Here is a 23,206-nt window from a genome sequence, read left to right as displayed (position 1 = left end):
GTTGACAGAAACTGTCTTTGGAATGTTAAAATGTATGTATGAAATGAAATGAATGAATGTATGAAATAAGGTTAAAAATCAAATCTTACTGCTCTTAAGTAATGCATTACTTATATCCTATGGGTTCTAGTATTGTTTACCCGCTCTTTTAAATTAGTATGTATGAACTTTTATGGGCATAATACAGAGGCAGTATTCATTAAGATAAAACTTATACTGATTTATATTGATTTACACTTTACTTATTTTCTAAGCTAAACTTTGACAAAATATTCCACTTAAAGAAAGGATAAACAAGCCAGTCCTCAAAATACACCCCTTCTTTGAGTGGTTTTCAAGTTTAACCTAATTGTCAAAAGAGTACCAAATACAGATAATTTCCCTTTGTATTTACATACTGAGCTTCTTCTAAATAAAGATCTCAAATGATACATGAATCTCTTTATAGGTGTTCCTTATTTTCAGTCCTCTCTAGAACTGCCCTCATATTCTCTCTGCATCTATTACATCAACATCAACTTTGATCCAATTCAAGATTGAAATAGAACCAACAGTACATACTTTCAATTGCCAAGTAAATTTTCCGCTCTCCTTCCTTGGGTTCTTTGCCAGGAGGGAAGTATGTTCCTCTGATTGTAATTGCAGCTTCAGAATATTCACTGATTCTCTGCAGAGCTTCCTTAGAGGTAACTTTCCACCTAGCAGTCTATAAAGGAAAGTGTGAAGAAAATTCACATCACAGCAGGATAAAAAACCTGGGTGATGACAAAGAATACCTTAGCTAAATCGTATTATGGTCAATATTAAGATCACATTGAAGTTCACGTAGATCGTAATGTACTTAAAACATTTCATAAAAACAGAATTTCTATTGTTGTCTACCTCATTTAGATAGAAACTGCAGTAGCTATTAAAATGTTTATGGGTTTTAAAGAAAGAATAGAAGCACAAGTTTCTACTTCACAATAACAGTATAAATCTGTTAGTTACCTGTGGAAAGTCATTGATCTCTAATTCTTCCTCATATCTCTTAAAAGACTCATTCTGTCCACCATCCTGTCTCTCCTCTTCCTGTTTCTCTAAAGGCACATAATTGAGCTTGGCATTGATCTTTTCAGCAAGTTGCTCTGCAATGGTTTTTGCAGACACAGTGGGAGCCAGAATAGTGCCACCTCTGAGAATTGCATTGGTGGCCTGTTGCATCACATCCTGCAGTTAAAAAACACCTACAGTCAAATCTCAAAGGAGGAAAGACACAGGACCACACTGCAAATTACTGTAGAAATTTTTGTTCAAAAAACAAAAATCAAAAATAACAACCACATGTAGCTTTCTAATACAGAGTCCTACTCCTACATGCAATTTAGCAATCTGTTTATACCTTGATAATTTAGTGTATTTCCCTTACCTTTGATGACATAAATGAAGAACATATAATTCTTTATTAAAGCTTCTACAGGATACTCAACATGATAAAGGGCATATATGAAAAATCCACATCTAACATCACACTCAGTGGTGAAAGACTATAAGCTTTCCCCTTAAGGTCAGGAACAAGACAAGGGTGCCCATGGACACCGTGACTATTCAACACCGTACTGAAGTTTCTGCCAGGGCAATTAGGTGAGAAAAAGAAATAAAAGGCATCCAAATAGGAAAGGAAGAAACAAAACTCTCCCTATTTGCAGATGACCTCTTTCTATACATAAAAAATCCTGAAAAATACACAACAAAGCGACTAGAGCTAATTAACAAATTCAGCAAAGTGGTAGGGTACAACAGCAACATGCAAAAATCAGCAGTGTTTCTATACACTAGTAATGAACAAGCCAAAGAGAAAAATCAAGGCATAAATTTCCATTCATAATAGTAATTAAAAGAATCAAATATGTAGGAATAAATTTAGGAAGGATATAAAGGACTTGTACATGGAAAACTACAAAACATTGCTGAAATAAAGTAAAGACCTAAATAAATGGAAGGACATCCTGTGTTCATGGACTGGAAGACTAAAACTTGTTAAGATGCCAATTCTATCCAAAGCAATATACAGACACAACACAATTCGATCAAAATTCCAACAGACTTCTTTGCAGAAATGGAAAAGCCAATCATCAAACTAATATAGAAGGGTAAGTGGTCCCTAACAGTCAAAACCATCTTGAAAAAGAACAAAGCTGGAATGCACACTTCCTGAAACTAAAACTTATTGCAGAATAAAATTTTAAAAAGGAAAAACTACTAATTAAAAAAAGAAGAAAAAATATAAATTTAAAATTAAAAAAACAACAAAAAATTGAAACTTATTGCAAAGCTATATTAATCAAAACAGAGTGGTACTGGCACAAGGACAGACATACAGACCAATGGAATCAAACTGAGAGTTCAAAAATAAACCTTCATATATATGGGCAATTGATCTGTGGCATAGGCGCCAAGTCTACTCAGCAGGGAAAGAAGAGCCTCTTCAACACACAGTGCTAAGAGGGAGAACTGGATAGCCATATGCAAAAGAATGAAGATGGGCCCTTACCTCACACCATATACAAAAATAAACTCAAAATGTATCAAAGGCCTAAATAAGAATTAAAACTATAAAAATACTAGAAGAAAACATCTTCAGGACCTTGTGGTTTCTTAGATTTCAAACCAAAACTATGAGCAACAAAAGAAAATAATAAAATAAATGGGACTTCATCAAAACCAAAACTTTTGTACACCAAAGACTTTATCAAAAAAGTAAAGGACAACCACAGAATGGGAGAAAGTATTTGGAAACCATCAATCTGACAGGGGTTTAAAATCCAGAATATATAAAGAACTCCTACAACTCAACAATAAAAGACAAACACAATTTAAAAATGGGAAAAAGACCTGAATAGACATTTCTCCAAAGATATACAAATGGCCAATAAATACATGAAAAGATGTTTAACATCATCAGCCACCAGGAAAATGCAAATCAAAACTAAAATGAGATACTATCTCACACTCACTAGAATGGCCACTGTTAGAAACCAGAAAATGACAAGTTTTAGAGAAGATATGGAGAATAAGGAACACTTTTTCATTGTTGGTGGGAATGTAAAATGGTGCAGGTACTACCATTTGATGATTCTTCAGAGAGTTAAGAGTTATCATGTGACCTGGCAATCCCACATCTAGGAATATACCCAAAAGAATTGAAAGCAGGGACTCGAACAGGTATCTGCACATCAGTGTTCACAGTGGCATTATTCACAACTGCCAAAAGGTGGAAGGAATCCAAATGTGCATCAGTAGATGAATGGAATAAACAAAATGTACTATACACATATAATGGAATATTATTTGGCCATAAAAAAGGAATGAAGTTCTAATGCATGCTACAGAATGGATGAACTTGAAGACATGTTAAGTGAAATAAGCCAGGCACAAAAGGACAAATACTGTATGATCTCACTTATACAAAATAAGCAGAATATGCAAAATTTGCAAACCCATAGTCAGAAACTAGAATACAGGTTGCTAGGAGCTGGGGGGGTGGCAGTAGGAGTAGGGGGGCAGGGCAATGGGGAGTTAATGTTCCATTGGTATGGAGTTTCTGTTTGGGGTGATGGAAATGGTTTAACAATGGATGATGTTGACAGAGGCACAACTTCGTGAATCTAATTAACGTCACTGATTTGTGTATTTGAAAAGGGACAAAAAGGGAAATTTTAGGTTGCAAATAAGTTACCATGCATACATACAGAGACACACACACACAGAAATACATAGAACTGCACAGAGAGAACCCTAATGTAAACAGTGGGCTAAACTTAATAGCAAAATTATAATAATACTGTTTCATCAATTGTAACAAAAGTATCTCACTAGTGTAAAATAATAATAATAGGGAATACTGTGTAGGTGAGAGGGGAGCATATGGAAACTGTATTTTGTACATGCTTTTTCTGTAAGCCCTACAACAGCTCTAATAAAAAAATGAAAAAGAAAATTCTACTGGATAATACATGTCCCTTGGATAATTAACTTTTGATACCAGATATAGTACAGAATTTCCAAAATCATTTACATAGTTTGTGGCTCCTAAGAGTTTTCTCTGAATTAGAATCTTTGCACCACTATCCTCTCTGAGCTCTCCATTCCCCCATATCTCAACCCCACAATCAATAAGTTATAAGTAAATGACTTATTTAAAATTTTCAGAAAACTGCCAAAATTAACAAACCATTCTTGGAAATACTACTAAAATTTACCTGTATTTAAAAATTAAGTTAACAGAAAGGCTTCTGAGAAAGATACTGTGCCGGTTTGAATGTATTGTGTCCCCCAAATGCCATTGTCTTTGTAGTTTTGTGGGGCAGACGTTTTGGTGATGGTTGGATTTGCTTGGAATGTGCCCCACCCAGCTGTGGGTAATGATTCTGATGAGATGTTCCCACGGAGGCATGGCCCCGCCCATTCAGGGTGGGCCTTGATCGGTGGAGCTATATAAATGAGCTGACGTGGAGCTATATAAATGAGTTGACTCGGGAGGAGGGAACAGAGTGCAGCTGGGAGTGATGTTTTGAAGAGGAGCAAGCTTCCTAGAGAGGAACGTCCTGGGAGAAAGCCGTTTTGAGGCCAGAGCTTGGGAGCAGACACCAGCTGCCTTCCTAGCTAACAGAGGTTTTCTGGACGCCATTGGCCATCCTCCGGTGAAGGTACCCGATTGCTGAGGTGTTACCTTGGGCACTTTGTGGCCTTAAGACTGTAACTGTGTTGTGAAATAAACCCCCGTTTCATAAAAGCCTATCCATCTCTGGTGTTTTGCATTCTGCAGCATTAGCAAACTAGAACAGATACCATGTGAAATATTTAAAAAATACACAGCTCTCCACTCATTAAACCCATGGTAATTTGAGTCATGTAACTGTGAAGTTTGTACTTTCAGGGAACTGTTTGTGTGCCCCAACTATCCACCCAATAAAAGCAAAACAAGAGAGAGAAAGAGAATTAAAAACATTAAAGAGTTAATTTTTACATATTTCAGTAACATCAATCAAAATACTCCTATACACAACTATCCACAGCTAACAAGAAAAGATTGGCATTCCAGAATTGGCACTAATAACTCAGTAAACCACACTAAAGAAACCATCCAAATGCAATAATCAAAGAATTCTGTATTCAGAAATAACGTTAAGTTCCTACAAACAATTTGTCGTTCACCTGTACTCGACATAATTCCTGAAAAGTATTTAAATAACTTATCAATTATTAACTAAGACTCGGAACAATTTACTTAATACCTGAGACTCGATGCCCAAATTCTTTTGAGCATTTATTCTCAGAGCCAATCTCTTGGCAATTTCTAATTTCTCAGCATTTCCCGCAGTTGGAGCAGGAACGCTAGATGTCCCAGGAGCAGCCATATCTTTCACTCTCTTCTTTGAATTAAACATGCTCTCAATTTGCTCATCAATCTAGACCAAAGAAAATACAATGATTAGAAAGAATTGCATTAGAAATACCAATTATATTCAATGGAAACTAATAAGGAATATTTCCACTGAAGGCTAGAATCAGACAGTTGTATTTATGCTAAGTCAACCATGCAGATCAATAGGACAATTTACCAGCTATCTGTTAAGGGCAATACATTTCATTTTTTTAAAAAATCAATTGACCATGGTCAATAAAGACAGAGAACAAATACAATGCTGAATGAACCACTTGAAGTCCCAATTCAGTAAATGGGGAAGCATCTGCTGTCAAAACAAAGCAGCCAATATGAGGCAGGCAAGTTCTTCCACGGCTCAGGCCTTGAGGACAAATTATACTGCAATGAAAAAAGGTTAAGAAGAGCAATAACTCAAGGCCAGTGAACAACTGAAAATATGGTCAATGACTCTTAAGAGGAATGATACAATGACTCCTAATGGTAATGTAGGGTACAAATAATGGTACAAACGGTAAATGTCACTAAGGCAGAACTTGAAAACTCTTCCCATCTCCTCAGATGGCACTCAGATTTGTCTAAAAAACTGGGTAAAAGAATCAGAAAAGAGGGCTTATTGCCTTGTTCATCTGAACCAAAAAAGGAAAGAAATGAAAGCTGATTTCCCCACCAAGACAAGAGCAAGGCTGAAAGACTCAACTTCCCTGGAGTCACATGACCTCTATTGCCACTGCCTCATCCTCAGATTAGGCACACTTGCATGCTGAGAAATGCAAGTCTGTCTGGATTTCTTTTTAAAGGTGCTATTGCCCTATAATGGCTGCTGACAGCCATTAAAAAGATGTAAAACCCTTAATAAATCAGATTGGGTTAATGAGCCTTTATCTTCTAAATTTCAAATGCAAAGAAAAGTGTGCTCAGAGTTTAAGGATTAATTAGGTTAACTTAGAAAGCCCTTTCATTAAAAAAGAAAGTCAATTTAGAAGTAAGTCTTTTTCAAAGTCATCATTTGTTTAGAAACTTCTTTTTAAAACATCCAATATCTAAGAAGGGGTTTTAGTTATCAAAACTAGTTTTAACTCAACATTTAACTGAGTAAAAATGTTTTAAACAAGCATGCATTATACTAAAATCTAAACAAATACATAAAATCAGGAATGGGGAATGTGTACAGTGAAAGTTTATAGGAGTAGGGTAACTTTACTTTTGACTTTATTCACTTTAGTAGTATTCTAATTTTTTACAAAAATCATACATTCTTTAACAATCAGAGAAATAATCAACACATTATATTATGAGGTTTTTTTTAAATATTGTTAAAAGTAATGTAAAAAAGCTGACTGTAGAGGTTTTAAAATATGACAATATATTCTTTGATAATCTTCCCTTCAAGATGTGGCGCCTCCTCTTGGGTGTGGGCTGGACTTAGTAATTTACTTCTAACACAGAAAAAAGTAAAAGTGACAGTGTGCAACTTCAGAGTCTACTTCATAAAAGGCAATGGGGTAGGAAAGTAGGTAAAAAGCCAGGAACTGCGTGGACTGGACACCACAGAGCAATCTGACTTTGGGCATACTTCATACAACACTCATGAAAACGTGGAACTGCTGAGATCAGCGAAATCTGTAAGTTTTTGCGGCCAGGGGACCCGCGCCCCTCCCTGCCAGGCTCAGTCCCGGGGGAGGAGGGGCTGTCAGCTCCGGGAAGGAGAAGGGAGAACTGCAGTGGCTGCTCTTATGGGAAACTCATTCTACTGATTCAAACTCCAACCATAGATAGACTGAGACCAGACACCAGAGACTCTGAGAGCAGCCAGCCCAGCAGAGAGGAGACAGGCATAGAAAAAAAACAACACGAAAAACTCCAAAATAAAAGCGGAAGATTTTTGGAGTTCTGGTGAACATAGAAGGGGGAAGGGCAGAGCTCAAGCCGGAGCTCAGGCCCTGAGGCGCATATGCAAATCCCAAAGAAAAGCTGATCTCTCTGCCCTGTGGACCTTTCCTTACTGACCCTGGTTGCTTTGTCTATTAGCATTTCAATAACCCATTAGATCTCTGAGGAGGGCCGTTTTTTTTTTTGTTTTTTTTTGTTTTTTTTTTTTTAAATCCTTTTTTCTTTTTCTAAAACAATTACTCTAAGAAGCCCAATACAGAAACCTTCAAAGAGTTGCAATTTGGGCACGTCAAGTCAAGAGCAGAACTAAGAGCTCTGAGACAAAAGGCAATAATCCAGTGGCTGAGAAAATTCAATAAACAACACAACTTCCCAAGAAAAGGGGGGTGCCCGCTCACACCACCATCCTGGTGGACAGGAAACACTCCTGCCCATCGCCAGCCCCATAGCCCAGAGCTGCCCCAGACAACCCAGGGTGACGGAAGTGCTTCAAATAACAGGCACACACCACAAAACTGGGCGTGGACATTAGCCTTCCCTGCAACCTCACCTGAATGTCCCAGAGCTGGGAAGGTGGAGCAGTGTGAATTAACAAAGCCCCATTCAGCCATCATTTCAGCAGACTGGGAGCCTCCCTACACAGCCCAGCAGCCCAGAACTGCCCTGGGGGGACGGCACTCACCTGTGACATAGCACAGTCATCCCTCAACAGAGGACCCGGGGTGCACAGCCTGGAAGAGGGGCCCACTTGCAAGTCTCAGGAGCCATACGCCAATACCAAAGACTTGTGGGTCAGTGGCAGAGACAAACTGTGGCAGGACTGAACTGAAGGATTAGACTATTGCAGCAGCTTTAAAACTCTAGGATCATCAGGGAGATTTGATTGTTAGGGCCACCCCCCCTCCCCGACTGCCCAGAAACACGCCCCACATACAGGGCAGGCAACACCAACTACACACGCAAGCTTGGTACACCAATTGGGCCCCACAAGACTCACTCCCCCACTCACCAAAAAGGCTAAGCAGGGGAGAACTGGCTTGTGGAGAACAGGTGGCTCGTGGACGCCACCTGCTGGTTAGTTAGAGAAAGTGTACTCCACGAAGCTGTAGATCTGATAAATTAGAGATAAGGACTTCAGTAGGTCTACAAACCCTAAAAGAACCCTATCAAGTTCAGCAAATGCCACGAGGCCAAAAACAACAGAAAATTATAAAGCATATGAAAAAAACAGACGATATGGATAACCCAAGCCCAAGCACCCAAATCAAAAGACCAGAAGAGACACAGCACCTAGAGCAGCTACTCAAAGAACTAAAGATGAACAATGAGACCATAGTACGGGATATGAAGGAAATCAAGAAGACCCTAGAAGAGCATAAAGAAGACATTGCAAGACTAAATAAAAAAATGGATGATCTTATGGAAATTAAAGAAACTGTTGACCAAATTAAAAAGATTCTGGACACTCATAGTACAAGACTAGAGGAAGTTGAACAACGAATCAGTGACCTGGAAGATGACAGAATGGAAAATGAAAGCATAAAAGAAAGAATGGGGAAAAAAATTGAAAAAATCGAAATGGACCTCAGGGATATGATAGATAATATGAAACGTCCAAATATAAGACTCATTGGTGTCCCAGAAGGGGAAGAAAAGGGTAAAGGTCTAGGAAGAGTATTCAAAGAAATTGTTGGGGAAAACTTCCCAAATCTTCTAAACAACATAAATACACAAATCATAAATGCTCAGCGAACTCCAAATAGAATAAATCCAAAAAAACCCACTCCAAGACATATACTGATCACACTGTCAAACACAGAAGAGAAGGAGCAAGTTCTGAAAGCAGCAAGAGAAAAGCAATTCACCACATACAAAGGAAACAGCATAAGACTAAGTAGTGACTACTCAGCAGCCACCATGGAGGCAAGGAGGCAGTGGCACGATATATTTAAAATTCTGAGTGAGAGGAATTTCCAGCCAAGAATACTTTATCCAGCAAAGCTCTCCTTCAAATTTGAGGGAGAGCTTAAATTTTTCACAGACAAAGAAATGCTGAGAGAATTTGCTAACAAGAGACCTGCCCTACTGGAGATACTAAAGGGAGCCCTACAGACAGAGAAACAAAGACAGGACAGAGAGACTTGGAGAAAGGTTCAGTACTAAAGAGATTCGGTTTGGGTACAATAAAGGATATTAATAGAGAGAGGGAAAAATATGGCAAACATAATCCAAAGGATAAGATGGCCGATTCAAGAAATGCCTTCACGGTTTTAACGTTGAATGTAAATGGATTAAACTCCCCAATTAAAAGATATAGATTCGCAGAATGGATCAAAAAAAATGAACCATCAATATGTTGCATACAAGAGACTCATCTTAGACACAGGGACACAAAGAAACTGAAAGTGAAAGGATGGAAAAAAATATTTCATGCAAGCTACAGCCAAAAGAAAGCAGGTGTAGCAATATTAATCTCAGATAAAATAGACTTCAAATGCAGGGATGTTTTGAGAGACAAAGAAGGCCACTACGTACTAATAAAAGGGGCAATTCAGCAAGAAGAAATAACAATCGTAAATGTCTATGCACCCAACCAAGGTGCCACAAAATACATGAGAGAAACACTGGCAAAACTAAAGGAAGCAATTGATGTTTCCACAATAATTGTGGGAGACTTCAACACATCACTCTCTCCTACAGATAGATCAACCAGACAGAAGACCAATAAGGAAATTGAAAACCTAAACAATCTGATAAATGAATTAGATTTAACAGACATCTACAGGACATTACATCCCAAATCACCAGGATACACATACTTTTCTAGTGCTCACGGAACTTTCTCCAGAATAGATCATATGCTGGGACATAAAACAAGCCTCAATAAATTTAAAAAGATTGAAATTATTCAAAGCACATTCTCTGACCACAATGGAATACAATTAGAAGTCAATAACCATCAGAGACTTAGAAAATCCACAAATACCTGGAGGTTAAACAACACACTCCTAAACAATCAGTGGGTTAAAGAAGAAATAGCAAGAGAAATTGCTAAATATATAGAGACGAATGAAAATGAGAACACAACATACCAAAACCTATGGGATGCAGCAAAAGCAGTGCTAAGGGGGAAATTTATAGCACTAAACGCATATATTAAAAAGGAAGAAAGAGCCAAAATCAAAGAACTAATGGATCAACTGAAGAAGCTAGAAAATGAACAGCAAACCAATCCCAAACCAAGTACAAGAAAAGAAATAACAAGGATTAAAGCAGAAATAAATGACATAGAGAACAAAAAAACAATAGACAGGATAAATATCACCAAAAGTTGGTTCTTTGAGAAGATCAACAAGATTGACAAGCCCCTAGCTAGACTGACAAAATCAAAAAGAGAGAAGACCCATATAAACAAAATAATGAATGAAAAAGGTGACATAACTGCAGATCCTGAAGAAATTAAAAAAATTATAAGAGGATATTATGAACAACTGTATGGCAACAAACTGGATAACGTAGAAGAAATGGACAATTTCCTGGAAACATATGAACAACCTAGACTGACCAGAGAAGAAACAGAAGACCTCAACCAACCCATCACAAGCAAAGAGATCCAATCAGTCATCAAAAATCTTCCCACAAATAAATGCCCAGGGCCAGATGGCTTCACAGGGGAATTCTACCAAACTTTCCAGAAAGAACTGACACCAATCTTACTCAAACTCTTTCAAAACATTGAAAAAAATGGAACACTACCTAACTCATTTTATGAAGCTAACATCAATCTAATACCAAAACCAGGCAAAGATGCTACAAAAAAGGAAAACTACCGGCCAATCTGCCTAATGAATATAGATGCAAAAATCCTCAACAAAATACTTGCAAATCAAATCCAAAGACACATTAAAAAAATCATACACCATGACCAAGTGGGGTTCATTCCAGGCATGCAAGGATGGTTCAACATAAGAAAAACAATCAATGTATTACAACACATTAAAAACTCAAAAGGGAAAAATCAATTGATCATCTCAATAGATGCTGAAAAAGCATTTGACAAAATCCAACATCCCTTTTTGATAAAAACACTTCAAAAGGTAGGAATTGAAGGAAACTTCCTCAACATGATAAAGAGCATATATGAAAAACCCACAGCCAGCATAGTACTCAATGGTGAGAGACTGAAAGCCTTCCCTCTAAGATCAGGAACAAGACAAGGATGCCCGCTGTCACCACTGTTATTCAACATTGTGCTGGAAGTGCTAGCCAGGGCAATCCGGCAAGACAAAGAAATAAAGGCATCCAAATTGGAAAAGAAGAAGTAAAACTGTCATTGTTTGCAGATGATATGATCTTATATCTAGAAAACCCTGAGAAATCAACGATACACCTACTAGAGCTAATAAACAAATTTAGCAAAGTAGCGGGATACAAGATTAATGCACATAAGTCAGTAATGTTTCTATATGCTAGAAATGAACAAACGGAAGTGACACTCAAGAAAAAGATACCATTTTCAATAGCAACTAAAAAAATCAAGTACCTAGGAATAAACTTAACCAAAGATGTAAAAGACCTATACAAAGAAAACTACATAACTCTACTAAAAGAAATAGAAGGGGACCTTAAAAGATGGAAAAATATTCCATGTTCATGGATAGGAAGGCTAAATGTCATTAAGATGTCAATTCTACCCAAACTCATCTACAGATTCAATGCAATCCCAATCAAAATTCCAACAACCTACTTTGCAGACTTGGAAAAGCTAGTTATCAAATTTATTTGGAAAGGGAAGATGCCTCGAATTGCTAAAGACACTCTAAAAAAGAAAAACGAAGTGGGAGGACTTACACTCCCTGACTTTGAAGCTTATTATAAAGCCACAGTTGCCAAAACAGCATGGTACTGGCACAAAGATAGACATATAGATCAATGGAATCGAATTGAGAATTCAGAGATAGACCCTCAGATCTATGGCCGACTGATCTTTGATAAGGCCCCCAAAGTCACCGAACTGAGCCATAATGGTCTTTTCAACAAATGGGGCTGGGAGAGTTGGATATCCATATCCAAAAGAATGAAAGAGGACCCCTACCTCACCCCCTACACAAAAATTAACTCAAAATGGACCAAAGATCTCAATATAAAAGAAAGTACCATAAAACTCCTAGAAGATAATGTAGGAAAACATCTTCAAGACCTTGTATTAGGAGGCCACTTCCTAGACTTTACACCCAAAGCACAAGCAACAAAAGAGAAAATAGATAAATGGGAACTCCTCAAGCTTAGAAGTTTCTGCACCTCAAAGGAATTTCTCAAAAAGGTAAAGAGGCAGCCAACTCAATGGGAAAAAATTTTTGGAAACCATGTATCTGACAAAAGACTGATATCTTGCATATACAAAGAAATCCTACAACTCAATGACAATAGTACAGACAGCCCAATTATAAAATGGGCAAAAGATATGAAAAGACAGTTCTCTGAAGAGAAAATACAAATGGCCAAGAAACACATGAAAAAATGTTCAGCTTCACTAGCTATTAGAGAGATGCAAATTAAAACCACAATGAGATACCATCTAAAAACGGTTAGAATGGCTGCCATTAAACAAACAGGAAACTACAAATGCTGGAGGGGATGTGGAGAAATTGGAACTCTTATTCATTGTTGGTGGGACTGTATAATGGTTCAGCCACTCTGGAAGTCAGTCTGGCAGTTCCTTAGAAAACTAGATATAGAGCTACCATTCGATCCAGCGATTGCAATTCTCGGTATATACCCGGAAGATCGGAAAGCAGTGACACGAACAGATATCTGCACGTCAATGTTCATAGCAGCATTATTCACAATTGCCAAGAGATGGAAACAACCCAAATGTCCTTCAACAGATGAGTGGATAAATAAAATGTGGTATATACACACGATGGAATACTACGCGGCAGTAAGAAGGAACGATCTGGTGAAACATATGACATGGATGAACCTTGAAGACATAATGCTGAGCGAAATAAGCCAGGCACAAAAAGAGAAATATTATATGCTACCACTAATGTGAACTTTGAAAAATGTAAAACAAATGGTTTATAATGTAGAATGTAGGGGAAATAGCAGTAGAGAGCAATTAAGGAAGGGGGAACAATAATCCAAGAAGAACAGATAAGCTATTTAACGTTCTGGGGATGCCCAGAAATGATTATGGTCTGTTAATTTCTGATGGATGTAGTAGGAACAAGTTCACTGAAATGTTGCTATATTATGTAACTTTCTTGGGGTAAAGTAGGAACATGTTGGAAGTTAAGCAGTTATCTTAGGTTAGTTGTCTTTTTCTTACTCCCTTGCTATGGTCTCTTTGAAATGTTCTTTTATTGTATGTTTGTTTTCTTTTTAACTTTTTTTTTCATACAGTTGATTTGAAAAAAGAAGGGAAAGTTAAAAAAAAAAAAAAAAGAAAAAAGACAAACAAGGAAAAAAAAAAAAAAAGATGTAGTGCCCCCTTGAGGAGCCTGTGGAGAATGCAGGGGTATTCGCCTACCCCACCTCCATGGTTGCTAACATGACCACAGACATAGGGGACTGGTGGTTTGATGGGCTGAGCCCTCTACCATAAGTTTTACCCTTGGGAAGACGGTTGCTGCAAAGGAGAGGCTAGGCCTCCCTGTATTTGTGCCTAAGAGTCTCCTCCTGAATGCCTCTTTGTTGCTCAGATGTGGCCCTCTCTCTCTGGCTAAGCCAACTTGAAAGGTGAAATCACTGCCCTCCCCCCACGTGGGATTAGACACCCAGGGAAGTGAATCTCCCTGGCAACGTGGAATATGACTCCCGGGGAGGAATGTAGACCCGGCATCGTGGGATGGAGAACATCTTCTTGACCAAAAGGGGGATGTGAAAGGAAATGAAATAAGCTTCAGTGGCAGAGAGATTCCAAAACGAGCCGAGAGATCACTCTGGTGGGCACTCTTACGCACACTTTAGACAACCTTTTTTAGGTTCTAAAGAATTGGGGTAGCTGGTGGTGGATACCTGAAACTATTAAACTACAACCCAGAACCCATGAATCTCGAAGACAGTTGTATAAAAATGTAGCTTATGAGGGGTGACAGTGGGATTGGGAATGCCATAAGGACCAAACTCCACTTTGTCTAGTTTATGGATGGATGTGTAGAAAAGTAGGGGAAGCAAACAAACAGACAAAGGTACCTAGTGTTCTTTTTTACTTCAATTGCTCTTTTTCACTCTAATTATTATTCTTGTTATTTTTGTGTGTGTGCTAATGAAGGTGTCAGGGATTGATTTAGGTGATGAATGTACAACTATGTAATGGTACTGTAAACAATCGAAAGTACAATTTGTTTTGTATGACTGCGTGGTATGTGAATATATCTCAATAAAATGATGATTAAAAAAAAAAAAAAAAAAAAAAAGAAGCTCCAGGAACCCCTTCTGTGTTACACCCTCTTGCTGATACTTGAAGGGCTTTAATAACATTGAGGAAGACAAATGGGGAAAAACAAAAAAAAAGAAAAGTAGGGGAAGGAAACAAACAGACAAAGGTACCCAGTGTTCTTTTTTACTTCAATTGCTCTTTTTCACTCTAATTATTATTCTTGTTATTTTTGTGTGTGTGCTAATGAAGGTGTCAGGGATTGATTTAGGTGATGAATGTACAACTATGTAATGGTACTGTAAACAATCGAAAGTACAATTTGTTTTGTATGACTGCATGGTATGTGAATATATCTCAATAAAATGATGATTTAAAAAAAAAAAAAAAAAGGCAATGGGGCTTTCTCTTTGCTTTCTCTCACTTGAGTGAGTCACTCTGGGGAAGGCCATCTGCCATGTGATGAGGACACTCAAGCAGAGTGGCAAAGACTTGAGGCATTCTGCCAAAATCAAAGTGGGTTAGCCATTTTGGAAGCAGATCATCAAGCCCTAGTCTAGCCTTCAAATGACTACAGCTCTGACCAATAGCTTTGCTGAAACCTCATGAAACTCTAAGCCAGAACTTCCTGGCTAAACAGCTGCTTGGTTTCCCAACCCTTAAGAACCATGTGAGATTATAAATGTGCTTGTTTTACCTGCTAAGTTTCAGGTTGATTTGCTACACAGTGATAAACAATAAAACCTTGATCTTAATGAATTTTAAGCCAATGTGGAATAATAGAAAGAAATGGCCTAGAGTTGTTAGCAAGCCTGGGTTCTAGTTTTGGCTGTGCTTAACTACCACTGTGGTCCTAGACCAAATATTTTTTCTGGGCCTCAGTTTCTTCAAATGACAAGATCAGACTGAATTCCTGACTTAGAAAATTGTGTTCTGACTTATGGCTGTAAATGGGAGGCTAAGCCTTCCTATAACTATGCCTAAGAGGCACCTCCAGAGAACCTCTTTTGTTTCTCAGATGTGGTCTTTCTCTCTCTAAGCCCAACTCAGCAAATAAACTCATAAACTGCCCCCCACCCCATATAAGACATGACTCCCAGGGGTGTGAATCTCCCTGGCAATGTGGGACACAACTCCCAGGAATGAGCCTGGTCCTGGCATCGAGGGATTGAAAATGCCTACCTGATTAAAAGGGGGAAAAGAAAGGTAACAAAATAGGTTACAGTGACTAAGAGATATGAAATAGAGTTGAGAAGCAATCCTGAGGTTTCTTTTATGCAAGCTCCAGCTAGATATCCCAAACGGCCACAATATGCCACGCTCTTACCAATAGTATATCCAAAATACCTAGGACCCTATTTGAGATTCTATAAAAGATTCTCTCACTAAGTTTCATCTCTCAGAAACTTAAATCCACCAGAGCGTTCCTATGCCAGACAAGTCCTAAAACCCAGAGGCAACAGCCTCTTTCAGAACAATAATCAGATGCAGCCCCCTTCTCCGCAGCATCGACACCCCTTTTCAATATCAACAAGTTAGGGTAGTCACTGCCTAGACACCCCTGAACAAGAGGAAGGGATAGCAACAGAAAAGATAGGATTTAATAAAGGATTATGAATACTGAAACTTTATATAAACATATATATATATTTTAGATGCTAGTGTATTAGAATAGCTGGAAGGAAATAACTGAAATAGTGGAACTGTAACCCATAACATTCTTTGAAATTTGCTCCCTAACTACTTGTTAAATCATACTCTGAAAGTTACTACTGATATGTATATATGTTAAAGTTCACAATTTTTAAAATGCATTAAAAAATGAATGCAAAAAAATTGAATTCTGAGCAAAAGTTTACCGGAGTATATAAAAATACTGTTCTATGATCAAGTATACTGGAGAATATCCAAGTTAAACAAAGTTTAACTCATTTGGAGTAAGAATAGACTAGATACAAGTCCCAGCTCTTTCCTATTCTTGCTGTGTAACCCTGAAAAAGTTGTTATTTCTAAGTCTCAGTGTCCTCAATTATAAAATGGTAATGCTCTGAATATCTACCTCATATGGCTACTGTCAAGGAATAAATGAAATAATCCCTGTAAGAAACTTGGCACAATGCCTGGTACTTTGTATGCACTCAATAAATGTTAGTTATTATTATTAATAAAGATGTTCTAAAACTACCAATTTTTAAAGATAAAAAATAATACCGGGACCAATGTTTTAAAAGGAGCCAGGTACCACTCTCACACTTCTGTGGTAAGTGCAAATTGGTACTCCCTTGCTGAGGACAATGTGATAATGTTTTAAAGACCAAAATAGATAGATACATTCTTTTACCTAGGAATTCCACTTATGAACTCATCTTCAAAACTTAAACTGATGTGTGCGAAGTTGAATGTACAAGGATTTTAAATGAAATACAGTTTATAAAATGGAAATATGGAAGCAAGCAATATATTAAAAAATTGACATTTGTTTAATTAAATTTAAAACAAAGTATTACATAAGAATAATGAGTGAATTGACTAAGATGGAAAGATTTCAACATAAACTGTTGTTGTAAAGGTTATAAAGCAGTATGCACACTATATCCCATTTTTATAAAAATACATGAATATGAATATATGTGAATATATACACACATATAGGAAAAGGTTGGGAAGAATACATGCAAAAAGGTTTCCAGTGATTGGTTATCCCAAATAAGTATATGGCAAGACCTCCAGTACTGAAAGACAGTCACCTCAATTGACAAGAATGAGGCTGAGAACTCTAATACTTACATCAACTGCGGCATCCTCATCATCTGAATCTTGTAGACCAAGAGCTGCCTTTTGTAACTTCTTCCTCTCATTAGCCAAAGCTTGTTCTGTTTCATCAAACTTGAATCCCTTACCAGAAAAACCACTACTCTTTTTAATTATTTTTCCCTCCTTTCAAAGAAAAACAAAAAGTTAGTTTCATATTAAAGACTTTTAAATGTTCAGGAATTTGCTGCAATTATTTATCAAGGTGGGGTATGCCAGTACAACAAAAACTACATCTGAGCATGTGAGAAAAATAAGAGCTCTAGGTAGACTATACAATCTATTAAATTCAAGCAAAAAGAATTTTGTCTTCACTTTTTTTCCCTCTCTAAATAAATCCATGAAGATGATCAAATGTGCAATTATCAAATATTCAAGGTTTACAACACATTAATGACAGGCATGAAAATAAAGGGGGTTATAAAACTCACAGCTTTCTGTTGATCTTTGAAATCACTCCAAAGTTTTTCCAGATCAGGAGGCACTGTGGTCCCTGATAATTCAAGTGCTTTAATTATGTCACCAGCATAGCGAGCCTGATCTTCTGTGATAAAAGTATAGGCATAACCCTATTGAATAAAGGGAAAAATGGAACTATTGGATAATAGATACTAACAAGATGAACTCTATTTAGATTCCAGGTAAAATAAAATCTGAACCTCCTAATAAATCCTCTTATTTTAAAGAATTTTAAAGGCCACAAAATAATCCTACTAAATTCTTTAATGGTTCAAAGTGAACTATCTCAGTTTAGTATTTAAAATTACAAGGAAAAATGAAATTTTCTAATTTCTTTATACATAAGTACAAAATAGGTATCATTTTATATAAATGCACAACTGTGTTGTCATACATATTGGTTATCTATAATACACTATTTTTATTTTCCCTTCTTTTACTTATCTCCTCCCTCCAAAACCTACAAAACTACCCGGCCCCAGCTAACCCATTATTAACTTCCTAGTATATATCTTTCCATATTTTTTTCTAAAATCAATGAAAGATATTAAAATATATTTTTAATATATTTTGATTACATTCACGAATCACTTCTTTTATATATTTAATTTTGTAAGTGTTTTGCAACAATGAGATCAGCATCACCTCCCTGGGACTCTCTAAAACCCAAGTCCTCATATGTCCTAGCCCTAGCAGCTTTTTGGTTCAGGAAAAACAAAGAAAGGAGATGGAAATACAGGGGTAGCAAATCCCATTTAGGTTGCCATTTCATAAAATACTCTGCCCCTACCAGTGAATTTTATCAATTCTAAAACATGGTTTAAGATTTATTTCAGGAATATCTAAATATTTGCCAGATTTGACCCATGGCCTGCTTTTGTACTGCCATTGATCTAAGAATGGTATTTACATTTTCATAGGGTTATAAATATACATACAGAGAAGAGTATGCAACAGAGAACATATATGGCCCAAAAAGACTAAAATATTTACCACCTGGCCCTTTACATCAAGTTTCCCATTATTACTCATTAACTGTGTAACCTTAGGCAAATGACTTAACTTCCAGGTGCCTCATTTTTTTTCATCTATAAAATGGGGTAATAGTGTATCTATCTCAAAGGGAAGTTGTGAAGATGAAATGAGAAGATATATGAAAAGCACTAAGAATAGCACATGGCATACAAGTACTCCAAAATTATCAGTGATTATTTATAAATAACATAAACCATTTATAATTATAGAGAAAGGTCAGCTATCAATATTATTGCTTCAGAATGCATAAATGTCCAAGATCAGAATATCAAATACATCATGATCAATGTCTACAATAACAGAATATTCTGCTGCCAGAAAGAAGAATGAGTTAGATCTATACAGTTACCAGAATACAGGTGAGGCAGAAAACCAAATAATATGTGTGTATGTGTGTGTGTGTGTGTGTGTGTGTGTGTGTGTGTGTGTGTCATGGTCCCATCTTTTTTAAAAAACAATGAAAAATACCAAACTATATACATATATGTGTGTATATGTAGAACCTTTTATGCAGGAAAAAAATAACATAAAAGGACACAAACTGTTCACAGTGTCTGCCTACAGTGAGCAACTAGGCATCCGATCATTTTAATACTTTGACAGGTATATGTATATACATGATTAATATTAAATATTCTCCACACCCTGCTGATTAGAAGTTTTCAAAACGTCCTTATAACTCCTATTATCTACCCCTTAAAATACTAAAGAAATACTTATAACTTAATAAAAAAATTAATTAAAATATATACTTTGTTGCCTGCTCTTCCAGTCCGTCCTGCTCTGTGCACATAATCCTCATAATGGTTGGGGCAGCTGTAATTTACTACAAGAATGAGGTGTTTCACATCCAGACCTCGGGCAGCAACGGAAGTAGCCACAAGAAGTTTGCAGCTCCCATTTTTAAAGTCATTTATGATGCTATCTCGGTCATATTGATCTATGCCTGCAAGTAAATTAAAGAGAAGATCTATAAAACCAGATGTTCAAATAAAAATTCCCATTTTCTCTGACACTCAGAGAAAGAAATTAAAAGGGGAGTAAAGAACAAATTCAACTTATGTTGACCATGCTTCCAACCTGTACAATATAAAATACAAAAGACTATGGAAATTTAATGGCAAGACAAAAGGTTACTGCTAGTAATTTATTTATGAAGCGCCCATATCCACACTTGTCTTTGCCTCCTTTCTTGTATAAGGCTTATAATTGCCAAGGCACAACCTCAGAGTCACTAACAGAATATGGTGTAAATGAAAGCTCTGCCAGTTCTTGGTATGGTTCTTAACTGGCCTGATAGCTTTCAGTTCTTGCCTCTTGGCCAAGCAGCACATGGAAAGGCCCATAAGAGGAGGATCCAGAGATCCTGGCTAACAACCCGACTGAGCTCCAGTCAATATCCAGTACCACACTGTCAGCCATATAAGCGAGCCAAATTGGAAGTAGATTCCCAGGCCCACTTTTAGCCACCCCAGCTGACACAGCATGAACTACAGACTATTGTACCTGCTAACCCTTGCCCAAATTGCAAAATAATTGACTGTTGATGCTTTAAACCACTATATCTTGAAGTGGTTTATTACAAAGCCATACAACACTTGGTTAATAAGAGTAATTCAAACTCTTTATACTATAAATTTGATGTTCTAAGTCAAACATATACATAATAATGGCAATGTGACACAGAAATTAAAGCATTATGTAAAATTTCGATTAAAGCTATAATGAATCATGAAAACCTCTTAGTAGCATGGTACAATGGAAAGAGTACAACACAAGTCAAAAGATTTAAGTTCAAATCCTCCTTAGCTTATTAATGGCTACGGAATTTGGTCAAACGAATGTGTTGTCTTATTTTCTTCATCTGAAAGATGGGGTTATAATAATGTTTACTGCCCCCCACCCCTGCAACCTGTTAAGAAGAAGTGGAATAAATTATATTAAAATTCAGTTATAACATATAGAAAACAAAGCATCATTCAGAACACAGCACAACGCTTGGCAAGTTAAGTACCTAACAGGTATTTCACAGGTGAATAAACTTAAACATTACCTCCATGAAGAGACATGCACGGATAAGATGCTCTCATTAAATCTTTCAGAAGACCATCAGCATGTTCCTGCTTATCCACAAATATAATGACAGATCCTGATTCTTGATAATGACCTAAAAGCTCAAGTAACTTCAAGAATTTCTTTTCTTCTTCAATCACAATCTGAAAACACCAAATTATACCAAGTTAACAGGGTAAAAATTCAAATATACTCTTGAACAGAAATATTCATTTTATTTGTGGTGAATGAATAAATGACAATATCTTGGTGTATCTTTAGGAAGGGCTAGGAAAGTGTTGATTTTATCTGGTAAATCAGTGAGACAAAAACATGTAACTTTCAGAGAATAAGAGTATTACAAATGTTAGCAAATGATCTCTCTGCCTCTTAACTTCACATCCTATTAGCCAAAGAATAAGATAGGTATCTGACATTTCTATCTACCAGTCCACCACTTGTGGTGGAAGAAATCTGAAATAGCATTTTAATAGCAGCTCCAGGGAATATTAAGGTGTATATGATAAAATGTTGAAGGCTGCACATGATACATACTACTTAATTTTAAAAAGTATCTGCCTATCTTACAAGCAATGATCCCCAAAAGGATCCCACATAATGCCTAAACATCAAGGGAACTGAGAAGACCTTAAAGACAGTACCCACCACTTGTTGCTCCACGTCTGAGCAAACCACACTTCTGCCTCCAACCTGCACTTCAATTGGTTTACTCAGGATTCTGCGAGCCAAAGCCTCCATGGCTCTCGGGAAAGTAGCTGAAAACATGACCGTCTGTCGATCAGGACGGACATTATCCACAATGCGCATGACCTGAGAAAACATTATAAATAAACATGATGAGTACAGTCTCCAAAAATCATAAACTGTTTAAACAAAATAGAAGGAACTTTTGTGAACATCTATTTCAGTTGGCTTTTATCTTGCTTCCTTAGAATATCATGGTTAACTCCCTCTTCCTCCCCTCCGTAATTTGCTCCTCTCAGTTTCCCTATCTCAAGAAATGGCAACTCAAGTCATCCAGATGCTTAGCCCGAGAATCTAGGAACCATATTTGACTTTCTCACTCTCACACTCTCTCTCTTTCTCACTCACTCACTCATCTCACATCCAATTCCTCAACAAATTCTGTAGTTTCTGTCTTCAAACCAAATCTAAATACAACCACTCTCCATTGATATCACTGCTTTCTGTCAACATATTTTTATTGAGCACCCACTATGTGCCAGTCATTGTTCTAAAGGATAGGAATATGCAATGAAACCAGACAAAAACTTCTATATTCATGGAACTTACATTCTAATGAGGTTGGATAGTAAACAATCATAGTATGTGTCAAATAGTGATAAGAGCTACAAAAAGAAATAAAACAACGAGGGTGGAGAGAAACTAGTGAGGATGGGGTGGGGACATCTATTGCCCCAGTGCCAACAGAACCCTGGAGGACAGGGAAATCTGGGCTTCTTGTCCTGACTGGTATAAACAGGAAAAAAGATATCTTGAATAAGACTACTGATGATGATTTCAAGGCAGACAGTGGTGAGTGCTGGGGAACTGGGAAGTGTAAAGGTTTTACCAGGAATATACAGAACTCTGGGACCATATTTTCACTCCTACCAAAGATGATGTGGAGTCTGGGCAAGGGGCAGCCTTATCCAAGACACGTGGAACTCCTGGGTTCCTGGTCCACGCCTTCACCATCTTTCATTCAGATTATTTCAATAGTTTCCTAACAGTTCTTCCCTGCCTTTCTCCTGCCTCATCTCAATTCTAGTCTCTATCCAGTAGCCACAATAACGGTTTTAAAACATATGTTGACGCTTTCAATTAAAGACTATTGACAAACTCCATATATTTACTTCTCTTCCCTTGAAAAAAACCCTCATAAAAGTTATAGTACAGGGATCCCTCCCTCCCTCCTTCCTTTCTTCCATCTTTCCTTTACTTATGTATACCCTCTGTATTAGTCAGGGTTCTCTAAGGAAACAGAACCAACAGGAGAAAGCCATAAATATTATGCGATTTTATAAAAGTGTCTCACACAACTGTAGGGATACATGAGTAAGGGATGCTTTTTAAACTGCAAAAACCAACAAAGTCAAAGAGAACAAACCATAAAATTAGCAGACCTT

At 37.1% G+C, this 23,206-nt stretch overlaps 1 protein-coding gene across 4 annotated transcripts in view; it reads right to left on the bottom strand.

Moving 5' to 3' along the window:
- Positions 1-23,206, bottom strand: part of DDX46 (DEAD-box helicase 46) — a 77,377-nt gene that overhangs the window by 10,857 nt on the left and 43,314 nt on the right. For 3 of the 4 annotated variants that reach the window (XM_037801445.1, XM_037801447.1, XM_037801448.1), the window contains 8 exons: positions 21,723-21,887; positions 21,058-21,220; positions 19,757-19,950; positions 17,942-18,079; positions 17,487-17,636; positions 5,274-5,450; positions 991-1,209; positions 562-706 (listed from right to left, as the gene is read on the bottom strand). In XM_037801445.1, the coding sequence (XP_037657373.1) occupies positions 562-706; positions 991-1,209; positions 5,274-5,450; positions 17,487-17,636; positions 17,942-18,079; positions 19,757-19,950; positions 21,058-21,220; positions 21,723-21,887 (1,351 nt within the window). The remainder of the gene's footprint in view (positions 1-561; positions 707-990; positions 1,210-5,273; positions 5,451-17,486; positions 17,637-17,941; positions 18,080-19,756; positions 19,951-21,057; positions 21,221-21,722; positions 21,888-23,206) is intronic. The other variant, XM_037801446.1, reaches the window with a different exon arrangement.

The sequence above is a fragment of the Choloepus didactylus genome, chromosome 13, assembly GCF_015220235.1.
Source record: "Choloepus didactylus isolate mChoDid1 chromosome 13, mChoDid1.pri, whole genome shotgun sequence".
Lineage (NCBI taxonomy): Eukaryota > Metazoa > Chordata > Mammalia > Pilosa > Megalonychidae > Choloepus > Choloepus didactylus.
The sequence above is the reverse complement of the archived record's forward strand: the minus strand, read 5'-3'. Positions and strand labels throughout refer to the sequence as shown.